At 32.7% G+C, this 27525-nt stretch overlaps 1 protein-coding gene across 4 annotated transcripts in view; it reads right to left on the bottom strand.

Annotated features, from left to right (window-relative positions):
- The window catches only part of LOC126750198 (lutropin-choriogonadotropic hormone receptor), a 120133-nt gene that overhangs the window by 16372 nt on the left and 76236 nt on the right, over positions 1–27525 (bottom strand). For all 4 annotated transcript variants that reach the window (XM_050459731.1, XM_050459732.1, XM_050459733.1 and 1 more), the window contains 9 exons: positions 16196–16264; positions 15996–16139; positions 13109–13249; positions 12992–13057; positions 12797–12940; positions 12673–12744; positions 12326–12609; positions 6323–6478; positions 5882–6136 (listed from right to left, as the gene is read on the bottom strand). In XM_050459731.1, the coding sequence (XP_050315688.1) occupies positions 5882–6136; positions 6323–6478; positions 12326–12609; positions 12673–12744; positions 12797–12940; positions 12992–13057; positions 13109–13249; positions 15996–16139; positions 16196–16264 (1331 nt within the window). The remainder of the gene's footprint in view (positions 1–5881; positions 6137–6322; positions 6479–12325; positions 12610–12672; positions 12745–12796; positions 12941–12991; positions 13058–13108; positions 13250–15995; positions 16140–16195; positions 16265–27525) is intronic.

Here is a 27525-nt window from a genome sequence, read left to right as displayed (position 1 = left end):
GCAAAAAACATGGATGGGGATTTTATAAGAAATATTTGTTTCACAGAATAATGCACTTTTACTTTAAACAATGTACCTAACGTTCAAAATTATCGGAATTGGGATAAAGAAAATTAGCATAGATATGTAACAACACGAACTCAGTATCCAGAGAAAGTTAATGTTTGGGCGGGGATTTTCGGACACCTCATTTTAAAACCATTCTTTCTCAATCGAAATTTAAATGCAAATTATTATTTAGAACTACTTGAGGAACAAATTTTGCCGAGTTTAAATGATCTTGCCGGAGAAAATCAAGAGGTTTGGTATCAAATAAATGGTTGCCTAGCGCAAACTACGCTTGCTGTTCGGGAATATCTAAATACTTTCAATGGAAATGCTATTGGCCGGCGACATGTAAAAAATTAGTCACTAAGGTCTCCTGATGTCTCTCCCAACGGATTTTCTCTCTGGGGCCATTTAAAAAATAAAATTTACAAGGATAAGAATTACCCAAATCTCGAAAAGTTCAAAAATGCGATTACGATGGAATGTAACAAATTTTCAGTTTATCAATTAGCGAATGTTACAAATGAGTTTTACGACCGTTTGGGTCATTGCTTAGCGGCTTACGGAGGAATATTTGAACATTTGTCATAAGATTTTTTTATGTTAATATTTTAGATTTAATAAATTATTTCTAATAAAAAAGTAAAGTCTTAAAGTTAACAATTTTTTTAAAAATATTTCATGGTTTATATTTTAATAATATTTATACATCTGTACGATTGTACGAATTTTCAATAATAATTTAATTAAAACCACAATTTTATTGTGACAACTTTGCTTGGCAGTTTACCCTCACCTCACGTTCTCACCTTAAGCGATATCTGTAATAGCCAATATTTGACCCTATTAAAAATTACATGGGAATTCCTATGTCCCGCCTGGCGGTGCACACCCTGTATAATACACTACTACTTGTTATTTATTTTATTGTTATTTAGGAAAAACATCTCACAACCCAAGTCCCAATACACCTCTAACATCTAACGTTAAGCCCCACGAGGGAGAGAGGAGTAGAGTAGAGAGAAGTAGCAATTCCCTACAATTTAATATGGGACATATCATTTGTTTAAATGGTTTACCGTTATAAATTCAGTGACTAGTTAATATTTTGAAATTTGTCATGAGTTTTAGATGGTACCACAGATACTCATTCAAAAACTTAAATGAAAAAAGATGAAAAATTTCCCAAATACCTTAAATACCCTATAACGTAAACAGGAAAATATAAAAACAATACTTCACATTCTTGGTAATAATCATGAAACCTCTGACCATAAATAGTTCACCTTTTTGTATATGGATACTAGAATTTTTGTTTTAAAACAAAACTATTAGATGGCGCCAGGCTATAAAAGTGAAAATGGTACTACATTTATTTAAAAAAGATCTACCTTGTCAGATCCAGTGACCTTCATTCATATTTTGACGCTCTAATTCATTCCGAAACAACTGCGATAATGAATATTCCCGTATTACTTATCGAAATTATTAAAAACCATATCGGAATACATATATTTGGTAATAGTCGCGTAAAAAATTATTTAAAATCCTGAAAAACAAAAAAAAATCAAATTTCTGGAAGGCAAACAAGTAAATGACTGCAAAAGCCTAAAAGAGTAATTTCAGGATTTTGCATGTATAGAAAACCTGTACGGATGCAAAAAGCTACTCTAAAATCCTGAAAAACTATTTTGAATCCTGTAAAATACAGGGTGTAAATAAATAGATGCGAAAAAATTTAGGAGCTGATTCTTGAGTAAATTTTAAGAAAAAAACTTTTTATGAACGTATGTTCTAAAAGGCGTAAGTTTTGAGATACCCGGTGATAAAGATTGAAGAAAAATATATGTTTTTTTTCTTAATAATATTTGTAAAATCCCTGTAGATATTTTAATAAAATTTGCTATGCATTTTCTATGCATCAAAAGGCATTTTCTGAGGCTCACTAATTTTTTTTATTTGTTACAGTGACGTTCGTGTAAGGTTTAAACTAAATATTTTTGATAAAAAATATGACACGCCACTTTTTTAAAAAAAATTTTTTTGTTTTTTTTTTAATTTTCATTTATTTCAAAACAAATTTAATTTCTTGACCTTCTTTTGTCCGATTAAATACGCAACATTCAATTAAAAAAATAAAATCCATCTTCCTCAATGTGTTACGTGTTTATTATTAATGTTTAGATGTGATTCTAATATTTGTTTAAAATGAAAGAAAAAGAAATTAAATAATTATAAAAAATTTTGAAAATGACCACCCTCTACCATTATGCAAGAACTTTGCATCAAGATCCGATAAAAAATTCCGGGAGAATTTTGAATTATGGCACATTAATTAATGATTCGATTTCTCAAGTCATCAATATCCAGTATCGGAATCCTGTACACCAAAGTTTTTATCTAATGGATTCATATCTGGTGACCGACGTAGCCAAAACTGAGGACCCGCTCGGCCTATGCAACGATTTGGATATGTTTCCTCTAAATAACGACGTGCTAATAAACTAAAATGGGCAGGAGACCCATCGTGCATAAACCACATCTCTTCTAACATCTAGGAGTACCGCCTCAAGAAGTATGTCTTGGAGAAAACGAGTGTATGTTTCCCCATTCAATCTCTGTGGTAGAAAATGTGGGCCAATAAGGAGGTCTCCAATGTTTTCAACCCATACATTTAAAGAAAATTGTTGTTGGTGATGAGATTCAACTATGGTATGGGGATTTTCATCTGCCTAAATGTGGCTATTATGGTAATTAATGATTGCCTCTTGGAAAAATTAGCTTCGTCGGTAAGCAGAATCTGCTTTAAAAACTGAGGGTTTTGCTCAATGACTTCTAACATCCAACGAAAAAATTCAAGACGCCTAGGAAAATCTCGTGGTAATAGAGCCTGGACTCGTTGTACGTGATATGGATATATCAACTGATCCTTTAAAGTAGTCATATGATTGACATGTAACTGCAGACCAATTTTTCTAGTACTGGTGCGAGGTTTTTCAGTTAAATTAAGTACTGCTTTTTCCAATTCCGGTGTTCTAATATCGCGTTCAGAATCAGCCCCTAATTTTTTTTGCATCTATTTATTTACACCCTGTATAGAAAATCCTGGTAACTACATATTTGAAATTTTTGAAAAATTACCCAAAGCTTCTAAATTTTTTTTTAACTACCTAGAAGTCATAACTGTAGAGCTTTAGCATAACACTTCACAAGTAGAAAAAACAAGATTATTTGAAGTTTCTAAAAAATATTTAAAAAATCTTATTAAGTTTAATGGTTACCGTTTTTGCAAAAATTGAACAATTTTTGTCCTCATTTGTTCAATTAACACACAACCTTACTCGGTGAATCCACGACTCTTTTCAAGCTTTGAAAATAAAATCCAGAAATTCCTTCCGGAATATTTACTGCTCCATCATTATATACCAACTCTTTAAAATAGCCCCATAGAAAAAAATCGCAAGGCATTAAATCTGAGGAGCGAGAAGGCAAAAAATGGGTTTATTGCGCCCTATCTATCTATTCAAAAACTGATTACTTCGAATTCCTGCATTTCTTGTCTCGTAAATGTGATGGAGCTCCTTTATGAAGGAATCACATTTTCTATATCACATTTGGAGAAGCATATTCTAATAAAAAAGGTTGGAGATAGTTACCAACCGAAACGTCGTGTTACATTAAATAAATAAGACCATGCAAGTTCGACAAGATGTTTTCACTGTACCATTGTCTACCACCTTCAAAAACACATATTCTAATAATTGTGGCAGATTTTGTCGAAGAAAATATAAATAAATTTTACTGATCAGTCGAGATGGAAACAAATGGGGCAAATAAGCATGCAATTTACCACGCCAGCCCAAGCATTTAATGAAAATGTGTGTTGAAAATTAGATTGTTCTACAGCATTGCTGTGGAAATTTTGCACTCCATCTCGTATAAATATGGACTCGTCGGCACACAAAATAGATTTCGTAAAATCTTCATTTCTGCCCAACTGTTGTAAAAACCACTGACAAAATACTTTTCTAGGATCTTCAGGTTCTAACGCTTATACCCGTTGATAATGATAAGAATAAAACTGTTCTTGTCGCATTGCCTCCCACACTTTACTCTGAGAAACTTCAATCTGAGCTTGCTATAGCTCTAGTATTCATTATTAGGTCGTCTTCGGGCATTTCTAAAATCTCTTCCTCAATCTGTAACATTTCAGATTAAGTAGCTCTTCCAGCATAGTCTCCTCGTTGTTCTTTTAAATATCCTGTGTCATGAAGTCTAATAATTAAATTTACAAGATTTCCGCACAAAATAATTGAAATACAGGCACATGTTTTACGATCTCTTTTATTACGCAACTTTTCCATAGCTGATTTTTAGTAACTGCTTTTGATAAGTGCTACAAGGAGTTAAAATCAATGACTCAACTTTGAAAATACTCTGTATACGTGTATGCTGAAGATATCAGATATATGTAACAAATGAATAATAATTTAAAACTTCTGGAAAAGATACACAATGCCTGAAAAACATAAAAAATTACCCACATTCCTGCAATAAAATGAAAACGTATATATAATGTGTAGAAAATGTAAAAAGTTATATATATCAAATGATTGAAATACAATACAAAAATATACGAAGTGTCCCATGAATAATGGTAAAAAATTAAACACCACACTTATTTTTAAAAAAAAATAGGTTAAGTTAAATTCTTCTAGTCAGAAAGTCAAAGATATTCAAGATCCATGGTGATAAACTTAATGTAATTTGAATTTTGGCCATAAATGCTACACATTTATGGCCAAAATTCAAATTTGATTTTTTTTAACTCCGTAACTTTGTTAGGCTTCGAATAATATAATTTTTTATTTAAAATATACATTTTGCAAACAGTTTTGCTTGAAAAAAGAAAAGCTTCAAAAATCTCGCTAAGATTAATCCTTTTCGAGATACTTAAAGTTTAAAGTCTTTTTACATTTAAGTTTTCAATGCACTCGAAAAAACAATTACATTATCACGTAAATTATATAAGTGATTTTTGTTACACTTCGAATGAATAATAATTACAAAAGATAAATTTAAAATAAAAGTTATGAATATACATAACCTACATTTGTATCAATACATTTTAAAATTCTTTTACTGAATGATCGCAGAATCTTAAAAAAATAATTTCTCGGACTAGGAAAATTTAACTTAACCTCATTAGTTTTAAAAGGAATCTGGTGTCAAGTTATTTACTTCTTTAGGGGACACCCGGCATAATGTCTAAAAGACATACAAAATGACTCCAAAATGCTGACAAACATAAAAAATAATTTCAAATGTTTGGAAAACATAAAAATTTACATAAAATGCTTTAAATACAATGAAAAAATGTCAAACGCCCAAATGGCCTTGAATGCAATTAAAAAATAGGTCAAATCCCTAACCGAAAAAATTATAGAAATGTTTTAAAATAAAAATCTTGACACGATTCAGATCTTCAAATTCGATGGCTCTTGATTCAGAAAATAAGAACACAGAGTAATTCAGGAATTTACACCTGAGGTTCGCACACTTACATCTTAAATGAAATAATAAAATTGAAATAGTTATCAGAAAAATTTGTGAAGCGAAAAAGTAGCAAAAAAAATGTTCTCGTTTTTTTTTATATCTCCGGGAATTATCGTTTTTTTTTTAAATTTTTCAAACAACATTTTAATAATAGTCTGATGTTTAGATCTTTTTAAGAAATTTTTATTTAAGTTTGTACCTCTCCCCCTTCTGGTTTCGCCGTTTTCACTACATTTATAGATTAGAGAGAATTCAAGAGACACAATAGAGTTCTTACCCAAATAGATGCCCATAAAAAAGTCCGCTGCTGCCAAATTGCAAACGAGAAACTTCGGTACGTCCATTTTGGTTCTGGAAAAGACGAGGACAAATACGACGGTGCCATTGCCCAAAAGCGCGCAAAGAAACACGATCCAGACTCCACATCGTAACGTCCACCAGTCAAATAAATCTTGACAAGGCAGGAAGGGACCGGGCAACGGCAAACACTGAATCTTTCCTCCTCCTCCTCCTTCCGACGACGACAGGGAATCTGGAATAATTTTTTTGGGACTTGAAATGTGACGCTCTGTTTGGTTTCTCTCTTGTGACACAATTTAGTTAACCGGATTTTCGTTTTAACGATGTCAATTTATCTTTTTTTATGGTTTACCACCAACGAATCGGATCCGGGAAGCGGTCATTTATTATTTTTTGCTTAATAAGGGACATAACTCACCTCCTAGTAAGTTATCCCCCAGGAATCTGACGGGAATATCTTCGTCCAGGATGTACTCTTCCATGTATGAAGGAAAACTGCCGGGATAGGTATAATCGGGTTTAATGTTTTTCCAGAACTCCTCGAATTTACTTCCGAAAGTTTTCGTTATGTTTTCTGAAATTAGTGGAAGGATTTAGTAGTAAAAGCAGAAATAAAGTAAATTGGAAGAAGACTGTGACGTAAAAAGTATTCATGTTAAAAATGTATTAGGTGCAAAATTTGCAAATGAAAAAATTTACTTTAGCACCATGATAGAGAGAAATATAATATAATAGGCTTTAAATGAATTTTTATAGAGTTAGAACAAGAATAATTTTACCGTATTGTAAAACCTTTCCTATAAAATTATTGTGAATTTATTGTGTAGCTGTGGAAACAAGTTAGTAAGTGTAAAATACAATTTTTTTAATTAAAAAATCTAATTTAATAGATAGAGTTAAGATTTTTTCATATAAGATTGAAAATTCTTAAGAGATTGGAAACTTTAATCACTTTGATGCAAAATAACGTTACCGTGATTATAACGTAAATTTTTGTAAAAAAAAAACTATGAAAAATAACATTATTGTGGTAAATACGATTTATTACGTAAAAGTTATGTAAATAAGGTATGAGGTGCAAAAGTTCTCTCTCTATAGTAATTTTGTAAATAATACTATCTTCAATGCAGAATAATTGTTAATAAAAAAATGCTGAAAAAGTTTAAAAAAAATTATTAATTATCAACGTTAGTGTAGAAAAACTTGCACAAACGTTACAAGCACAATGTTTAGTTTAAACACATTTTTTTGGGTAAACATTTTTCCATATACGTTAGCAGTGCATCTACATGGGGAAAATAACGAAAATGTCGTTTTATTAATCAGATAACTTTTAAATATTAATGCAGGATTAATGTTATTGTCAGTATATGAATGTATATGAATATAAAATTCGAATAAAAATAGCATTAACGTAATATTCCATTAAAAAAAAACCCAAATAAATTAGATATTTAATAATTTAATTAATCAATTAACAATTAGAACAAATAAGATATAATTTCTTAATCAAGCTGTTAATTATTCTAGTTGCAAAAATAACGTTAACGTGTTTAAAATTTAGTTGTAAATAACTTTTTTAACGGTTGTATAAATAAGGTATGAAGTGCAAAAGTTCTCTCTTATAGTGATTCAATAAAACGTTAAAGGTAGGAAAACATGCGCAAATTAACGTAATACGGTTTGATTTAGTAAATTATACTAATTTTTAAATTCTTATACAGGATTAGTGTTATTTGTTAGTATTAAGAGATTAGTGAAAGTTAATAGTATATGAGAAGACTAATGCACTAAATATATAACAAAAATAGATCAATGAATTATAATAAAGGAGGTAACGTGAAACGAAATAATGTTAGCGGTATAACGACATTAAGAGAATAAAATTAATATATTTTGTATGGAAAATATTACATTTAATAAAGGAGAAAAACATGCGCAAATTATCGTTATGTTAAAAAAAATTAGGGTTAACATTTTTCTGTATATAATATAATATGATAATCGAAATAATGTTAACGCTGCATATGCAGGTGGCAAATACCGTAAAAATCGTTTAATTTAGTATCATATCAATCATATTAATAACATTGTTCAGAGTATAGGTCAGTATGTAAAATGTGAAATTAAAAACGAGATAACTGAATACGTTACAAGAGTCCAACTAAATAAGAGTTCAAGAAACAAAACTAAAAACATAATAGTCCGGTTTGTTTCTCGCCGAGATAAAGAAAAATTTCTTGCAGCCGCAAAAGCAAAACGGCTAGAAAAGGAAAATGGTTCTCCAAAAATGTCAATACCAGGAATATCTGACAGCATATATATTAATGAGCATCTTACCATGAAAAATAAAATTATTTTTAAAGAAGCCAGATCTGCTGCTAAAAACAAGAACTATAAATACTGCTGGTCTAGGAATGGAAGGATATTTGTTCGAAAAGATGATTCTTCGCGCATTATTCATATCAGTGATTGTGATGTATTGGAAAAGCTGTAATTTGCCACCAAATTTAATCATGCCATGAAAAAATTAGCTCAGTATAATGGCTGAAAATCTACAAATATACTACCAAAACACACAGGGTCTTCGTACAAAAACTAATGATTTCCCCCAAAATCTACTCCTTAACGATTATGACGTCATCTGCCTAACCGAAACCTGGCTAAACAATAATATCTTATCAAGCGAGCTTTTTAGCGACAGTTACTTGGTATATCGCCGGGATCGAGAGACAACAAGCTCAGAGGAAGGATGGAGGAGGATACCTAGTGGCGGTCAAATCAACACTGGAGTCCAACCGACAATATGATCTGGAGCTGGAGTGTGAAGATATTTGGGTCTCAATCAAGTCCAGCACTGGAGAGAACGTATTAGTGTGTTGTGTCTATATTCCACCTGGATGTGATTATTCAATGACAACTTTTATAAGTGGTTTGGTTAGGTTTGAAAATGTGTTGCAGAGTAGTTCTGTCCTGATCGTTGGAGACTTCAACATGTCAACGGTAAGTTGGCGTACAATTATTAATGAATCGTTCTTTGAGTCAGTCCAATCTGGGAACAAGTTTTCGGAAGTTCTTGACATGTTTTCTTATCTTGAATTTAAACAATATAATTTTTTGAAAAATTATAAAAGTAAAATACTAGATTTAGTTCTTTGTAATAGAGGCTTAGTAAGTAATCTACAACAATCTCTTAGCTGTTTAGTTAAAGAAAATGCTAACCATAAAGCAATTGAATTTGCTTGGTCAGTTTCTTGCATGAGACCTCTCCGAGCCTCAAATAATAAAATATATAACTTTAAAAAAGCTAATTTCGATAACATAAATCAATCCTTATCAGAAATCAATTGGAGTCAATGTTCAACGGGCGCTCACGTAGACGTCCTGGTGGACCAGTTTTATCACAAAATAGAACTAATTATAGAAAAATTAGTTCCGGTGCGTAGAGTTAAAGGCAACTTTCCTATCTATTTTCGTTTCGAAACAATCGCAGTAATAAAAGAAAAAATCAAACTCCATAAAAAATATAAAATATACAGTGATCGAGCTTCATACGATCGATTTTGTGAGCTTAGAACCCTATCTAAACAAATGATAAAAAATGACTATAAAGAGTATATAAATAGCATAGAATCCAACATTTTGGAAAATACAAAGAAATTTTGGGGTTTTGTTGGCAATAAGAGAAAAAACAATGTGTCTATTCCACACGCCGTAAAATTAGGTAATATTTCTGCAAAAGGTGGCAGGGATGTAAGCAATTTGTTTGCTCAATCTTTTAAGAGTGTTTATAATACATCAAATCCAGTTGTTTTTAATAAAAGTAATATTAAAATATACGAAATTTCAGAAAATAAAATCCTTGAGATATGTAAAAATTTAGATATAAATAAAAGTCCTGGGCCAGATAATATTCCACCTATCTTGGTAAGGAACTGCGCAAATAGCTTGGTCAAGCCACTAGGCATTATATTCAATAAGTCGTTAAGATCAGGAGTTTTTTCTCAAAAATGGAAATTAAGCGAAATTTCACCAATTTTTAAAAATGGTGATAGGGAAGACGTGACAAACTATCGGCCCATTAGCAAGTTATGCATTTTTGGCAAAATCCTGGAAAAGATTATGTACGACACAATTTTTCCGAGTGTAAAACATAGAATTATTCAAGAACAGCATGGTTTTTACCCTAAAAGATCTCTTGAAACAAATCTACTATGCTTTTCAGAATTTGTCACTAAAACAATAGATAACAAAGGTCAAGTGGATGTGATATATACCGATTTCAGTAAAGCATTCGACAAAATTGATCCTGAAATATTAATACAAAGGCTTGAAGAAGTCGATGTTGATCCTGCAATAATTAGATTATCCTGTTCCTATAATATAGAAAAAGTAGAGTAACTATTGATGGCCATAAATCCGAGTGGTTTGACATAACATCAGGTGTACCGCAAGGCAGTCACCTGGGTCCGTTGTTTTTTATAATATATATAAATTCAATAAAAAAATGTTTTAAACACTGTAAAATATTACTTTTTGCAGATGATTTGAAAATCTACTTAAAAATCGAGACCATGGATGACTGCCTCAAAATCCAACAAGACCTTTTGCGCGTTGAACAATACTGTCAGAAAATCGTCTCTTTCTAAATTCTGCAAAGTGCTTTTCTATTTCTTTTACAAAAAATATTACCAAAATAATATCGCCTTACTCTATAAATAGCAGTAATCTGAAACGAGTTGTACAAATTAGAGATCTGGGAGTAATCCTGGATGAAAAATGGACTTTTAAATCTCACATTGAGCGAGTGATATGCGAGTCCAATAAGATGGCTGGTTTCATAAAAAGAAATTCAACGGATTTTAAAAACCCAAATTCAATTATCTCCTTATAGAATGCTCTATAATGCTTTTGTCCTCAGTAAACTTTCTTTTGCCTCAGTAATATGGAATCCGAAGTACAATGTAGACATTACGCGCCTAGAGCGGGTACAAAATAGGTTTCTAAAATATCTAGCAATTAAGACCAATATGCCAATATACAACCATAATTATACCATTATACGAGCCAAATTTAAATTTTTAACTCTTGAATACAGAAGAAATATCACAGATCTTTTTACGCTTTATAAAATAGTAAATTGTCACGTCGATTTACATTATCTTCTATCTCACATTAATATACGGATACCAAGGCAAAATGCAAGAAACCGAGACTTGTTTGCAGCCGATTTTTATCGAACCAACGTAGGACAGAACTCTCCACTTTCTAGAATTCAAAATGCTTTTAATTTTTACAACAATTTTCTGAAATCGGATATTTTTGGAACGCCGATAGGATCCTACAAACGCCAATTAAAAACCTATTTTTTAAAAAAGATAGAATAATTTTATTTTTGTTTATTTAATTCAGAACTTGTAACAGTTTACGCTCTATTTAATCTCATTAGTGTATTCATCTAAATTTCCCTTTTCTTTTTGATTGTATCTACACACGTGACATGTAAATTTAAGACAATGTTTGGTAAACCTATCATAAGTTTGTTATACATACACAGTGGATGCTTTTTTGGTACTTGTGTACTGTTCGCAACCTGAACTTGTAATAAATAAAAAATAAATAAATATTAATTTTTAAGCTTTAATGCGGCACTAACCCTAATTGTTAGTATATCATATAACTCAAATAAAAGTAATGTTAACGTGTTAACGTAATATTCCATTAAAAAAAAAACAAATAAATTAAGTAAAAAGAGTTAAATATAATTAATTTAGATGTAGTATATTAATTAAACAGATAATTATTCTTATGATTGTGAATAAGTATATGATGAAATATATATAATTATAAGTATTTGATGAAACAAACATAACTTAACAAATAAATTAATTAATACGAGTGACATATAAATAACTTAAAATTAGAACATCTTAACGTGTCTGTTATTCTGGTTTAAATTATTTATTTGAAAGTTATGTATTTAAAATATGAAGTATAAAAGTTTTCTCTAAATGGTATTTTTGCAAATACTGCGATTTTCAATGTAGAATTGTTGTTTTAAGGAAGCGCAAAAGAAAATAACGTTAACGGTGTAACGACATGCGAAGAATAAGGTTAGAAAATATTACATCTATTAAAACCGAATTATTAAAAATAATTTAAATGTATGAAAAACTATTAATTAAATATAACGTTAATGGTAGAACAATACGCACGAATGAACGTAAATATCGTCTTGTTTGGTAAATCGGTTTTTTTAATGCCGAATTAATGTTGATATGCACTTTTTATAAATATATATTTAAAATATACGTTTAAAGAGTTTATGTAAATATTTTTTTAAATTAATTTAACTGGAATTTAATGCTTCATCTATTTGTTAAAATGGCAATACTCTGGCTTCCAAGTAATGGCTACTTACGTTGCGATGGCCAGAAATCAACCGAATTATTCCAAATATTTAAGTCAATGTCCTCGATATCCGGAAAAAACGTTATATCCTTAGCCACCGTGGGCACATTGGACGGCGTCAGCGGCAGAAAGGCGCAACAATGATAAGCATAAGAGAGCACGAGACTCTGGATCCTAGGAAAATATTCGGGAGACGGAAACTCCCGCAGATTCGGATTGTTGAACGTCTTCAGGTGCAGGAGGCGTTCCAGACCTTGCGGAGGCAGATGCGGAAATAGATTATCTCCCAAGTTTCTATAAGAAAACCCTGTTTTAGTACTTATACACTTATACCTCAGTTCGCAGGTAAGTACTTACAAATCTTCGATCTTTGAAATCGGTAGGAAGGCCTCGGGATGTATAAAGGAAATTTCGTTATTTTCCAGGTCCCTATAAAATAAGATGTTCTTTTGGCTGTTAAATCATTAAGTCGAGAACTTACAGGACTTGCAGGGCGCTTAAGTTGAAAAAAGCATCTGAGGGAATGTACTGTATACGATTGTGAGCCAACAGGAGATCGTGCATTTGATACATTCCACGAAACCGTTTGCCCTCAATTGACCTTATCAGGTTAGAAGCTAAATTTCTAAAAAAAAATACAAATCAATTCTGCATAAAAATAAGAAGTTCTACTTACAATACTCGCATTTCCCTGCAATTGTTGAGATCAGGCACGTGTTCTAATCGATTAGACTTCACATCTCTAAAAAAATACTCTTGAATTTTTAAATATTTTTAGTTAAACGAAACTCACAAGCTCTTAATCATGGGGCAGAAATCACATAAGGCGGCCGGAACGGAGCTGAGACCGGCTCTGTCCAGTCGGAGCACCTCCAACGCGCTCGTCCCATTTAAATTAGGAAATATCGTTAGTTCTTTGGCGTCAGATAAGATCCTGTGGAAGTAAAATGGTTACGTTTAGTATTTTGAATATTTTATGGTCCAAAGGGTTATATTTGGGAAAAAAACTTTAACCGGTAACTTTAAGATCTGCTCATCGAAGATCAAGAGGCTTCCCAAGGTTTTGTTTGTTGTACAGTTTATTTTAATTCTATATAATTGGACTAATTTCTTATTTCTTCTAGATAGTTAAAGTCATTTGTTTGTTGCAATTTGTTTCATGAAGTTTATTTCATACTGCTGTTTCTTTCAAGTTATATTATTTTTTTCTCGCAAGCAGTTGAAGTCGTTTTATATTCCTTGTATTTCCCAACCATTTTATATCTTCTTTTTCTTCTTCTTCTACAACTTTTTGAAAATCTGCTATATCTGAAACTGCATCTGCATCTTTTCCTAAGAGATAGATTATCATTTATCTCTCCATCTTTTAGGTCGGACGGGTTTTTTAGAATTACTTTCGAAAGTCTATGCACATCTTATATGGTTGTATCACTGCCTCTTACGTTGTATTCCACATCTCACAATATCTTACATTTCGCATTGTTCTCTGATATATATGTTTTTTACCCTGCCTCCTCTTGTTTTTCCTGTTATTATTCTTAGTGTTTTCATTTCGGCCATTTCGGCGTGTTTCGTCCTGCTGATGTCTTCGTGGAGTTCTGTACCGTACGTTATGATAGCCATTTATCCCATTTTATTTATATTATTTAAATTCATTAACTGTTTTTTCCAGGCTATATTATGGTCTAGCCTTAGAACATTGAAAGGCCTTTCAATGTTCTAAGGGTCTAGCTCTGCTATTAAGTCATAAGAACTTGCTACTTTATTTTTCTAGCAGTTAAAGTCCAAGTACTTATTTCTTAAAAAAAGCTAATGTAATTTCTCATTCCTTCCAGGTAAATGAAGTCATTTGCTATTTCTTACACGCAGTTTCAAAAAATCAACACTTTTTCTTTCTTCAGGCGGTTGACATCATTTGATACTTTTTTTTAAATAATTCCTATACAAACCATTTTAGTCAGAATTCCTATTTCTTTCTTATAAAGTAATTTCCGATGTACTAAAGCAAGTAAAGTCATTTGTTTTTTTTTTTACAAAAAGTTTTAGTATAATCTCTCTTTTTTTTAGACAGATTCAGAAGAGGAATTAATTAAGACTTAAGTCCAATTTGTTACAAACACTTGTATTTTTTTTAGAGAATTAACGTTATAATTCCAATCTTAGAAGCAGTCCAAGTCAGTTATAATTCCTTTCAGGCAATTGAAGTCATCATTTCTGGTTCTCACAGTTTTGCTTAAATCCCTCTTTTTTTTTGTCAGGCAGTTTAAAACATTCTAGGGTATCTTTTCCAGAGGAACTGAAAACGATTCCTATTTCTTACAAGCAGTTGGAGTAATTCTTCATATCGTCCAGGCAATTGAAGTCATTTGTTATTTCGTTCAAATACTTTCGATTAATTCTTTATTTCTTCAGGCGGTTGAAATAATATGTTATCATCTACATATAATTGAAGTCACCATTCCTATTTTATACAAGTAGTTTAAGCCATGATTCCTATTTTTTATAGACAGTTGAAATAGTTTCTAATATTGTCAAGGCAATTAAGATCATTGGCCATTCCTTACTAGCAGTTTAAGCCATTTTTGAATTTTTCAAGACTCTATTACTTATAGAATTGCTACTTCTTACAAGCACTTTCAATAAAAATTTTTCTTTTTTCAGGCAGTTAAAATTATTTGCTGTTGTTGCTATGTTTTTCAGACAATTAAGCCATAACTCAGTTAGAGTAACAACCTGTTCCTCTTCCAGGTATTTAAAGTAATTTACCATTCGTTACAGACAACCATTCTTTTGTTTGTTCCACTTTTCATTTTATTTCAGTTATATGACGTCACGTTTTTTGCTTGCCAGGCATTTAACTTTTTTTGGCAGATCACTGCTTCAAGGACTCGCAACTGACCTCCTGCTTTCATCAACGATTCTCTCAGAATTTGCAACCCTTTGGAGTACTTGAAGATTTGGATTATCATGATGTATCTTCAGTGCTCTAGTTAGTAGTCCTATATCTGCCTTTATTGAGAGTGAGAACTCATTAACTTTCGATGTAGCTCTTGATATTTAACTTCAGTAATGATATCTATCTCTATGATTTCATCTAATGGTTTTCAGATTTATCTAATGGTTTCAGGCAATAAGGCTTTTGATTGAATGGTCTTCTAGATATTTTCTTTCTAGAGCTTGAGTTAGAAGACATTGCAGTTAATTTCATACTATCTTAGAGTATATTTACCAAATATGGAAATATTTGTAACAAAAAAACCTCTTCACAAGTTGTCCAAGGGATGGTCCTTTACAACACGATGTTATTGTTATCCCTGTTCTGTAGGTCACTTCAAGGCCCTCGCCATTATATAAGTCCGATTCCTATGCTTCTTACATATGTAACCTGAGTAACCTGTAATCATCTTGTGAACCAAAGTTCTCTCATTGAAGTTCTACTCTAGTCTCTTTTCTCCTGAAGCAGGAAGTTCCGAATGGTTTCCATGGCAGTAGCTGATGGGCTATCCATCCTTCTGAAGTTTGGAGTCTGTATAAGTCGAATTTTGCTCTGGATTCATCAAGCAATCAGAAATCTACACGAAAACTATTAATTCCCTCGTTAGGTAAAGACAATTTTAAGTATTAATCTATGAAGGTCGATTAAAAGAAAAACCAAATAAGACATGGAATATAATACTTGCAACTTTCGGAGCCGTGGTAGATGAGCAAACGCCTGCGCATCAGCGGCGGCCAATGGGTTTCCTTTTAATTCGAGTAGAGCGAGAGCAGGGGTTTGCTGTAGAACCCCACCCGTTATGTATTTGATTCTGTTGCCTGAAATTGACCTGAAAAATAGGACATACTTGAAAAATCATAAAATTGGGGTTAAGGCGGTACTTACAGTTCTTGAAGGTCTCGCAGCTTCGTTATGGCCAATGGAATGTGAGTTAAGAAATTGTCGTCTAATTCTCTGAAAAATAACGGTTAGCATGTGAAAAACTTATTAATATTAATAAAGTTGAAACATTTATTAAAAATTACTGAGGATCTTGTTAGACAGTTTTCCTTATTTTAAATCGTAAAGAAAGTATACGAGAGTTAAAACTCGCGAATTGGAACTAATCTTAGCCATGCGACTGCGCACCGGACGCACATTTTGCGCACTCATAATAAACAACGGGCATATTCTTAAATAAATGTTGCCACTTAATATTATAGCCAAATGCCTTTAATAAACTACCAACCTAATCTATTAGTTTTTCAAATTCAATAAAACTCTGTTATAAAAATATTATTGTATGTTTAACATACAAATATCACCACTTTCAAATATTCAGCAGTAAAATAAATTATGGCAGTCTATGGCGAATAACATATCAGAGGTGAAGATTTGTGAACAACTAGACTTGTTGGATGAATATTTGCATGGTATAAGAGATAATGATTGAGCCTTAAAAATTTAATTAATTCAAAAAACAAAATTTTTTGCATCCAACATCTTAAAATTTGTAGCATACTATATTTCTTGAAACTTTAAGTTGACATTATTATACTAACTGAGAGATGGTCTGTTATAAAAATGCAAAATTCAATAAAAACGATGACTTAATCAATAAACTATAAATAAATCATATGTCACAGTGAGCCGAATTGATTTTCATATTCATGACATTAACTATGAAATTCTTTGTACAGATAAACGATCATAGACTAATGCACAATTATATTTTAGTGACTTGGGTGAATTTTATTCTGGTAAAAATAACAAGCTTCTCATTGGTGATATGAATCTGAACGTATTAAATAAGGAAGATGTACAGGTTAGTCGATACCTATCCCTTTTAAATTTCTACAGGTTTTATAGTTGCATAAATAGGCATCGTTAACATTAGCTGGGCTAACCATTTAATGGGCGTGTTACGTTTATAAGCAGCTCATGACTTGATGACATTTTTGTAAAAAGTGTACTCCAAAACGATATAAGTTGTCATTATTAGGCAGCAACACAAAATTTTACTTATTCACAAAATTGCCTTATTTGTGAAAAAAGTAAGTGACCATAAAACAGTTTACTGTACAGAGTAGAAAAATCTTCAATCGTGGATTACTACAGGCCTTACCTTAGCAATAAAAAAACCTGGTAAAATGAAAAAAAAATAACTAAAATACGAGCCGTCATTATAAATTAAAGATAAAATCTAAATAAAATAATTAGTAATTTTGTATATTATTTTCGTGCTTCGTTCTCTATATTACTTTTACTATGCAGTATCGCCTTGAGATAGTCTCTGCAACACACGTTTAAATCCGTCTCTTCTGGTCTGTTGCTACGTAGCACAGGCCCTACTGTCATGTATATTTGAGCGACTTTTGACCATAACCTCAGTTTTGTGTGCTGGACGCACTGACAGAATTTAAACATGTAAACAGGAGAGAGTCGTTGGCGCCATTCTAGTGACAACACGTGAATCTAACAGCGAATCTAAAAAGAAATTTTTTTTGCAAAAAAGCTTTATAAAACATAAAAAACGTAGTAAGTAGGTGAGGAACCATCAGAGGGAAAAATTGGTAAGCCCGTGCCTGCACGTAATTGCCTGTAGATCTGCTTCTTGCTTTCCCACCTGCTTGCTGCTTCACCTCCTGCTTGCTAACCTATCCATACAACATTCCTTCAAATCCTGTAGGAATTATTCTTTATTATCATACATAGCATAGCAAATATACCATTAGAATTGCTTAATACATGAATGAAAATGGCACTAGGGCCTCCCCCACAAGGGTTAAACCCCTATATCCAATGGGGGATACAGGGCCATTCTTAGTAATGATAGAAAATAGTATAAATGATGGAAATATTCAAAATATGCACCCTATTAGATTAGGTAGAGAATTAAAAAAAGCAAACATTGTCGGCATTTCTAAAATTACACGAAAGGGTAAATTTAGGTTAGGCATTGAATTTCTAACTGCTCAAGCGGCCAATAACTTTATAAATCATAAAGACTTCTTGAACATAGTCTAAACGCGGTCATTCCGTTGAGTTTGGTGACTTGCAAAAGGGTCTTAAGGGGCATTCCAACCGAGATGTCAGAAGAAGAGGTCCTGGAAACAGCAAAGGCAACCACGAAAATCCTATGAGTTAGAAGACTTAACAGACGAACCATCAAGGAGGGACAAGCAGAATACACACCTACTCAATCAGTTGTCATCACCTTCACCGAGAAAAAATTGCCAATAGAAGTTGACATTGAATACTACAAGGCAAAAGTCAATATTTATGTTGCAGCCGTATTATTTTGCCTTAACTGTTTAAGATATGGACACATCAAAAAATCATGCAGAAGTAAGCAAAGATGTGGCAAATGCCAACTGGAACATAATGAAGAAGAATGTGACAAACCGTACGACTGTGTATACTGTCACAAGGACCACTCCCTATCAAACCGATCATGCCCAGAGTACCAACGGCAGAAGGACATACAACAGCTGATGGCGTTTGAAAATCTATCATATCATGAAGCTAGAACAAGAACACCGAAAAAATACACTACAGAGCAACCTATACAGAAAGCAAACAGCAGGCTGGAACAAATAAGATACAAGTACAGCCAAGTAAACTTTCCAAACCTCCCAGTAAAAACTACAGACAATGTGATAGAAATACACCAGAGACGCCAATTAGCAGAAACTAATGCATTTACTCAGAGAGCGATCTATACACAAGCTACTCAGGCTAACAAAAGAAAACCAACAGCTAGCCTATCACTACCAAATGACAAAAAAGTGTACAAAGAAGTTACTTTCCCTGAGGGAGGAAGATAACCTTCATTCTCAGGAAATCTGATAACATACACCAGGGAACAAAACTCAGGGGAGTCCACGGACATGCCCCGGGCAACTCTGCCACAATTAATAAAAAACATATTAAGCCAATCCAAACAACTTAAAGATTCTGTAGGTTTGGATATGCTATACAAAGAAATTGATTCAGCTACAAAGGAATACAATATGGAGATAGATGAATATGAGGACTTAATTTCAGTCCCAAGTCCACCAATAATAAGTGATGACTCCACAACTGACACTCTGCATAGCACAATAGATACTAATGAACAATACAATACTTCTCAATGGAACTAAAAATATTGTCCTGGAATATAAATGGTCTAAAAAACAAGCAAGTGGACCTAAAAAACTTAATTTCGGAAGAAAAAATCGATATAGCCTTAATTAACGAAACACACCTGAAACAAACAAACATGATCAAACTAAAAAATTATACTCTAATAAGAAACGATAGACAGGATGGGTATGGTGGCATAGCCATCATAATTAACAAAAAAATCCCATACAATCAAATACAAAAAAATGCACAAAGCCCATTGTGGGGATCAACACTTCAGAATCAAAAAGGAAAAAATCTCAGAGAAGCTCTAAATGACATAGACACAATGGTGTTACTGAATGATGGAAGTAAGACCCGAATTACACCAGACGGAAACAGCTGCCCAGATATTACTCTAGTCTCAAATGACATAGCAAATAAATGCTTATGGAATACATATGAAGAACCAATCAACAGTGACCACTTACCAATAATAATCCATTTAACTAAAGAAACAAATAACATAAAACAAAGTAATCCTCAAACAAAACGGAACACCAAATATGCAAATTGGGAGAAGAATAAACAAATATTGGAATCCCAGGAAATATGTAATTGTAAAATCTACAAAGATTTTATGGAAAAAATCAACCATGCAGCAGATGAAGCGATACCCAGAACAAATAACAACCGACACACAAAAACCTACATAAGTAAACCTATATGGTGGGACAGTGAATGTGATAAACAAGTAAATAAAAGAAAACTGGCCTTCAAGAACTACAAAATCATGCCAAATGAGAATACTCTTCTAAACTTCAAGAAAATTGCTGCCCAAATCAGAAGATTTTTAAAGACTAAAAAGAAAGAGGAATTTGTAAACTACTGTAACGAGCTGAATAGAAACACACCGATTAAACAGATTTGGGACACAATCAGAAAATTTTCTAACTCATATAAGGGAACAGCACAAGACACAAGAGAGACCTGGATAAATGACCTTCTGTAGAAAATGACAGACAGCGACAATGTAAGAAACATCACACGTAGAGGAGAATACAAGAATAATGAGAATACAACAACAATAACAAAAAATGAAATAAATATAAAATTGGACAAAAGGAAAAAGTCAGCGACTGGATCCGATCAAATATATTATAGCATGCTTAGAAACCTCCCAGAAGAAGGAATAATGAGCTTTACCTGCATACTGAATAAAATATTGGATGGAGAAGAAGAGGTTCCAGAGGATTGAAAGACTCAAATAGTAGTTCCAATTTTAAAAACAGGAAAGGATCCCAAAATAGCAGGCTATAGGCCAATAACACTCAGCTCAAGTGTAAAAAAAATAGGGAATTATACAAGCAAGATTGGACCACATGATGGAAAATAAGAAGATATTCGGAAAATTACAGAATATATTTAGGAATGGAAGACGAGCAATGGACAATTGTGTCTACTTAGCCTCAGAAATATACAAGGCATTTGGAAATAATGAAAAAACAGCCGCAGTATTCCTTGATATAAAAGCAGCCTATGACAATGTCTCCATCCCAATCCTCATTAACCATCTGGACTAATTACAGAATAATATAAAAATAATACAGCTTATAGAAAAACTTTTACAGAACAGAAAGCTGATGATTAGATCCCCAACGACAGGCAAACTAATAGGACCACGGTACACTAGCAAAGGACTAATGCAGGGTGCCACCTTAAGCCCATTATTATATAATATATATATGACAACACTAAATGAACTCATAGCAAGAAACGTAAATATCCTACAGTTTGCAGACGACCTGGTCATCTTAATAAGTGGAAAAAATTTGGATAGGAATATTGACACCGTACAAAATAGTCTAAATAGAGTCATCCTGTGGTTAAAAAATCATAATGTAAGTATATCAGAACAAAAGACAAAAGCAATAATGTTTTCAAAAGGAAATATTAGAAGACAGTTAAATCATTTGAAGGCTAATAACAAAGAAATTGAATGGGTTACACATTACAAATATCTAGGGGTAACATTTGATAAACATCTAAAATGGACCAAACACATTGAACATCAAATTACAAAAGCTATAAAAGGGATTAACATCATGAGGAGCCTAACAAGAGTTTGGTGGGGTGGAGACCCAAAAATACTTCTGAATGTATATAAATTATGCTGCAGCACATACAAAGAATACACAAATCGCATCTACTCCCATGCTATGAATTTTCAAAGAGTGAGCAAATTGAAACAATACAGTTTATTAAAACGAATCTACGTAAGGAAGAAAACAATAAAAGGAAATTTTTACAAATAATAGAAAATTACACTGACTATACCATATGCTACACTGATGCGTCTGTTGACCCAGAAACAAAAACATGCGGGATAGGAATAGTATGTGAAGAACCGCCTCTGAAAATACACAGAAGATTAAGTGGCTACACCCCTATATGTACTGCAGAAACCATAGCAATCCGGGAAGCAGTCAGAAGCTTTGCCCATCAAAGTAGAAAACTAATAATAGTCACAGATTTTCTTAGTGGAATTCAAGCCATAACAAGAACAGGAATTAATAAGGACATTGACTACATAACCTTATCAACAAGACAAGAAATTCTCAAGAGCAAAGACACAGACATCAAGCTGCTATGGGTACCAAGTCATACGGAAATTAGGGGCAACGAAAAGGCAGATGAACTAGCCTAATCCGGAAGAAATCTGGCACGAGTAAACCAACCAAACCTGATCGACTCAAGAAGATTTACCCAAGATGGAAAAGCAGCAATATGGTATATGTGGGAAGAGGAATTCAAGACGTGGAGACAAGAAAAAGTTAACAATACATATACACAAATGGAGCAGAAGCCTCGAAAACAACCATGGTTGAGTGATATTGAATATCAAAGTAGGGACATGATAACAACAATGACTAGAATGCGGACCAACCACTGTATTACACCAATTCATTTAAATAAAATAGGAATAAAAGACAGCCCAAACTGTATATGCGGACAAATTGGAACCCTTAACGACTTAATATTTGACTGTGATATGGATTTGATAAATTGTAAGCTAAGATACGATATGGCATTAAAAAACTTGAATGGCCCTGTAAATATTGAATGTATACTAGCTAAACCTAATTCTAAGACCACTCAAAGAATTATTGAGCACTTATCAAAGAACAACATAAAACTGTGAACTAAACCCACATAAAGCACTTTGTTGTTGTTTTTTTTTACTTTTTTCTGCACACTCTTGATGGCTTAAAGTTGATAGCATGTCACCTGCTTGACGCATGAGAATTTATTTAATCTTTCTAACTAATCTAAGCATTTCCATTCCTATTTCCTTTAAACTTCCCATGAGAGGCATGGAAAATTCCAGACGTGTCGGAGAAGCGACACACCTTTCATAGAGGCACGGGCTTGGGCTGCTGTCGAAGAACGACACGAGTCCATGGTAGCGAGGAAGAAGAAGAAGAAGAATTTAAACATACAACTATAATAATTATATATTATTAATGTTGAAATATATTATTATATTATATACATATAAATTTTACATAATAGAAGCACAGAACACAAAGAGGAAAATCCTTGGTCGGTTTTCTGTGAATAGAAGTTCTATTATGTCAGTGGCTGGACGGCCTCGACGCAGTTTCACGTGAAATTATTTTTACTTTGTAAAACTGTTTTTTATTTATCATTAACCATTGTTATTTTTAGGATAGAGCATAAACGTTTCAAACAACATTCTGTTTCAGAGACGAATATTCAGGCCGAAAAAAGACGCAGGGGGTCTTGTAGATCCACTTCTAGGCTATACTTAGTTCTTATTCGGATCTTAACTATTTGGCAAAACTTAGAATTTCTCGATTAGAGCATCAGGGGGTTACATTCTAGGTTCTAGGGGTTACAACCCCCTATCCAAATATTATTCAAAGAGGCACACCCCTCCATCTAAGAGTGTGTCAAGGGCAGCTGCCCGCTTTTCAAGAAGTAGGTCAAAATCTATTTCGATTAACAATAACTGAAGCCCTTGCCAAAGCCTTTCTCCTAGTACTAGTAAAATAAGTCAAGTCAGTACTCTGGTTCTCTCTTCAGACAGCGAAGAGGAAGGGGAGCTAGAATCCTTTCCTAACATGGTAGATTATTGATGGTATGGAAAAAATGGTATTGTGGCTCAATATCAGCCAGTTTCAGAACAATTTTTATTTTCCTATTTTCTTTTAAAAAAATCTGCCAGTATTTGAAGGTCACAGAAAATTCTTATGATATTGCTTCAACAATAAATTATATGAATTTACATGTTGCCCGTTTAGTCTAGCACCAATACCATATGTTTTTACAAAGGTTTCAAAACAAGTAATTAAGCCTCTATGTTCAAAAGATATGAGGATTCACATGTGTGACTTATTTAAATAATATTTGTGTCATTTAAAAGTCAAACAATAGTGTTTAAGTAGTCTTAAACAGACTATAAATACTAGAAAAATTGGGTTTTATTATAAAGTTGAGCAAAAGCTCTCTGGTTCCTTCTGATACATGTAAATATTTGTATTTGTATTTAACAGTACCAATATGTCTATACATTTAACTCAAGAAAAAAGGTTTAAGAATTAAAGCTAGCCAATAATAATAGGAAATCTTGTACAATCAAAGAATTTTCACAGTTTATTAGAGTTTTAGTAGCTGCCTCACCAGCTATGAAATATGGCAAACTTATTTGAAGGAGAAAAACAAATATAATGCAAACATGGTTGCTGATCATAATATTCTGGACTGAGATCTTAAATGGTGGGTAAAAAACATTTTGCATGCAAAGCATAATTATAGGCAGGACGAATTTGTAATAGAGCTTTTTACAACTAGGTTAGGGAGTGTACTGAGGGTTGGTGTTGGTGCAATAGATCAGTAAAAGCATATACATTTTCTTGATTTATTTATTTTTCTATATTTTTAGGCTTGAAATGTTTTGCCAATAATTTAAATTCAAGAAGCATACTGTGACGTGTGGATAACTGTGTAGCTATTGCTTGCATTAACAAGATGGGTAGTTGCCAGCACTCGGGGTTAAATAGTTTTCTCGAGAGATCTGACTTTTATACAAATAGTCAAAGTCAAAATATACTTTATTTGCTAAGTTTACAAATTTGTGCTAAAAGCTTTCTAATCCTAGAATTTATAATACTAGTATTTATTTGGTTATACAGGATACAGGATAAAAAACAGAATACAAAATCGTTTTTGATTGTACATAGAAGCATATTTTATATAATCAAAGAAAAAACCAAAAAAGAAGAAAAGAAAAGGCAAGAACCAACATAAAACAAGAATAATAAAAAAAAAATCTGATCAACAGATATACAGTTAATTTTTAATATTAAAATGAGTCTTTTAAATACTCTTCAATGCTGTAGTAAACTGTTGGTAAGATTAATTTCTTTAGTTCACACCTAAACTCTTTAAGGTCTGTAACAGTCCTAATCAAAAAAGGAACATGATTAAATATTTTACGACTAATAAATATAAGAGTTTCTCGTAAGTGAGGAGGTGGGCATTGGAAGAGATAAGTTGTTTACTTGACGAGTATTATGACTGGTGCAGGATGGTGGACTTACGGACTTTTATATATGAGTGTTGCAGTTTCCAATATAAAGAGTGAGAAAACTGTTAAGATTCTTTCAGTTAGAAAAAGAGGTTTACAAGAGACTCTCAGACCAACACGACACAGATACCTTAAAGTTTTTTTCTGAATAGTAAAAATTATGTTAAGGAGTCCCTTGGAGCACAAACCCCAAAATGGCAACCCATAACAGATATGAGAGTCTATAAAGGCGAAATAAACTGAGCGAGCAAACAACCCCCCCAACTCATGCCTGGCAACCCTGACTGCAAAACAACCAGAAGAAAGTTTAGCAGCGAGTCCCAAAACGTGGTTGTCAAACCTTAAACTCTCATCAATGAAGAGGCCGAGAAATCGACAATAATCCCCACTATGTGGTGGGTTCTGCTTATCAAACAAAAAACCCTCTACATTACACTTGAAGCCCAGAATAAAAGTCTTATCAACATTGAATACAAGCTGATTGCAGATGCACTACTCTTTAATTTTGTGAAGGTCCTCTACTATGAGAGATCTGACTACTTTTTGATCTTTGTTATGCCACAGAATTGTGGTATCATCGGCAAACTGAACCACTAGTCCATGTAGTTATAGAGAGCTTAAGTCATTAACGTATAATAAAAATAAAATAGGACCTAACGCTGACCCTTGAGGTACACCACATTTAAGGTGTGCTATCCCTGACGAAAATCCAGATGCAACCACCCTCTGGGTACGACCAGACAGGTATGACTTCAACCACACCAAAGCCACTCCCCTAAATCCGTAAAAATAATAAAGTTGGTTTAGCCTCAAGGTATATATCCAGAAGCGAAATGGAGGTTAGGAAGATATCATTTTTAAGTTCAAGAAGTTTTAGGTAATCCTAGCATTGACTCGTTTGCATCTGCAGCTAATAGTAAATGTAAAACCTATTTTTCTCGTCACAAGATCCTCATTCAAAGGTAATATATGCTGTTACAGTGTCATGGTCAAAGCTTAACTTTTATGGCTTCACTATTCACCATTTCCGCTACTTTTCAGGGTAATAAGCAAAATTATAGAGGACAGAGCACATGGAATTTTCGTAATTCCCTTCGTCAGCAATTAACAATTGAAAAAGTATAGTTTTTGGTCCATCTAATACGTACATTCAACAGATGAGTATCATTCATGGGAGATTATGTACGTTTTTCAACACAGCGCTTTATTGCAGATGCGTACTTTATCAATATTCTTTGTAGTTTGTTCGTTAGTTGGGTTTTAAGTTTTGTGTTATAACTATTTAATTTTTTTTCCTGGTTGCTATGAAGTTATCCGCGAAGCACGTGGTAGAAGAGGACTTTCTTAAGGCAGTAGAGGTCATGTTACAGTCCTTAGCGGCAGGAAGGGCATAAAAATAATATTTTACCATATCCGGGTACAACTCCTTAGATCATAGCCTCTTTTCAAGGAGAATTGAATACCAGAACTATAAAATACGGAACTTTTAATAGTTTTGTGTCGGCCTTGTCTTTAATATAGATATAAACGTAAGCAACAGTCTGGATATTGGACGGTTTCTAAAAGGAGTTGTTTGACTTCGACCTTGAAGGCCTAAATACAAGGTTTTGTGAAAGCCACAAGTGGTCTTTAATTATTAAGATCGATTTTCTTTAGACAACAGCCTTTCGTTGAAAAAGTAAAGAACAGAGAAACTTGTCGCATTACTAGATACATATATGCACAGGACAGAGACCACTCTTCATTTAGGGTACAGAATATTCCTTTTCTAGAGAGTGGTGTGCAGATTTTGATAACCGATATTTTAGACTTTTTAATCAGGTTCATGTCTTCAGTTGCCTTTTATAGAGTTATCTACAAGATGTCCGGCTCGAACGTTGTTGGCGTTTAGAGACTGAACTGCTACCTTTAGATATATCGATAACAATACTTACTTATTACTTTAAGGCCATCATATAACAAGGCTTGAAGTCAAACTATATGTCGATGGCTAAAAGGAGTACTGTGTAAAGCGAATGTCAATATAAGTAAATATTCTGCTGACTTATTTAAACACCCATCGGTATCGACAGGTTTTAGCCAGGGATTAGACTAGACTTAACAAGAGTTGCATTTTGCTAATGCAATTCTAGACGTTGCTGACTAAGTGGTGCATCAGTTTTTATTAAATATCTTATACATATAAATTAATATTTTTAATAAATCTGTAGTAATGTAATAGGATTTATATACCTGTGTGAAGTTTTACTTTTCTTACAATGTGTTGTTTATTTTTGATATATTCATTAAACATCTGGTAGGAAAATTTCTTTAATATTCGTTCCTTTACCTAAAATTTTTTGTGGATCTACTGTGTGGTTTTCCTATTTACCTTTGTGACAATACACACTCCATATATGAATAATAAATAAATTCTATTATTCCATTCTAATATTCTTCTATTCCAAAATTTAATTAAAAATTAACAAAAAAATTTCATGAAACAAGAACGACAATTTTAAATTGTGAAAATGCAAAA

The sequence above is a fragment of the Anthonomus grandis genome, chromosome 2, assembly GCF_022605725.1.
Source record: "Anthonomus grandis grandis chromosome 2, icAntGran1.3, whole genome shotgun sequence".
NCBI lineage: Eukaryota > Metazoa > Arthropoda > Insecta > Coleoptera > Curculionidae > Anthonomus > Anthonomus grandis.
Note: the sequence above shows the minus strand (reverse complement) of the source record. Positions and strands in the feature narration are given on the sequence as shown.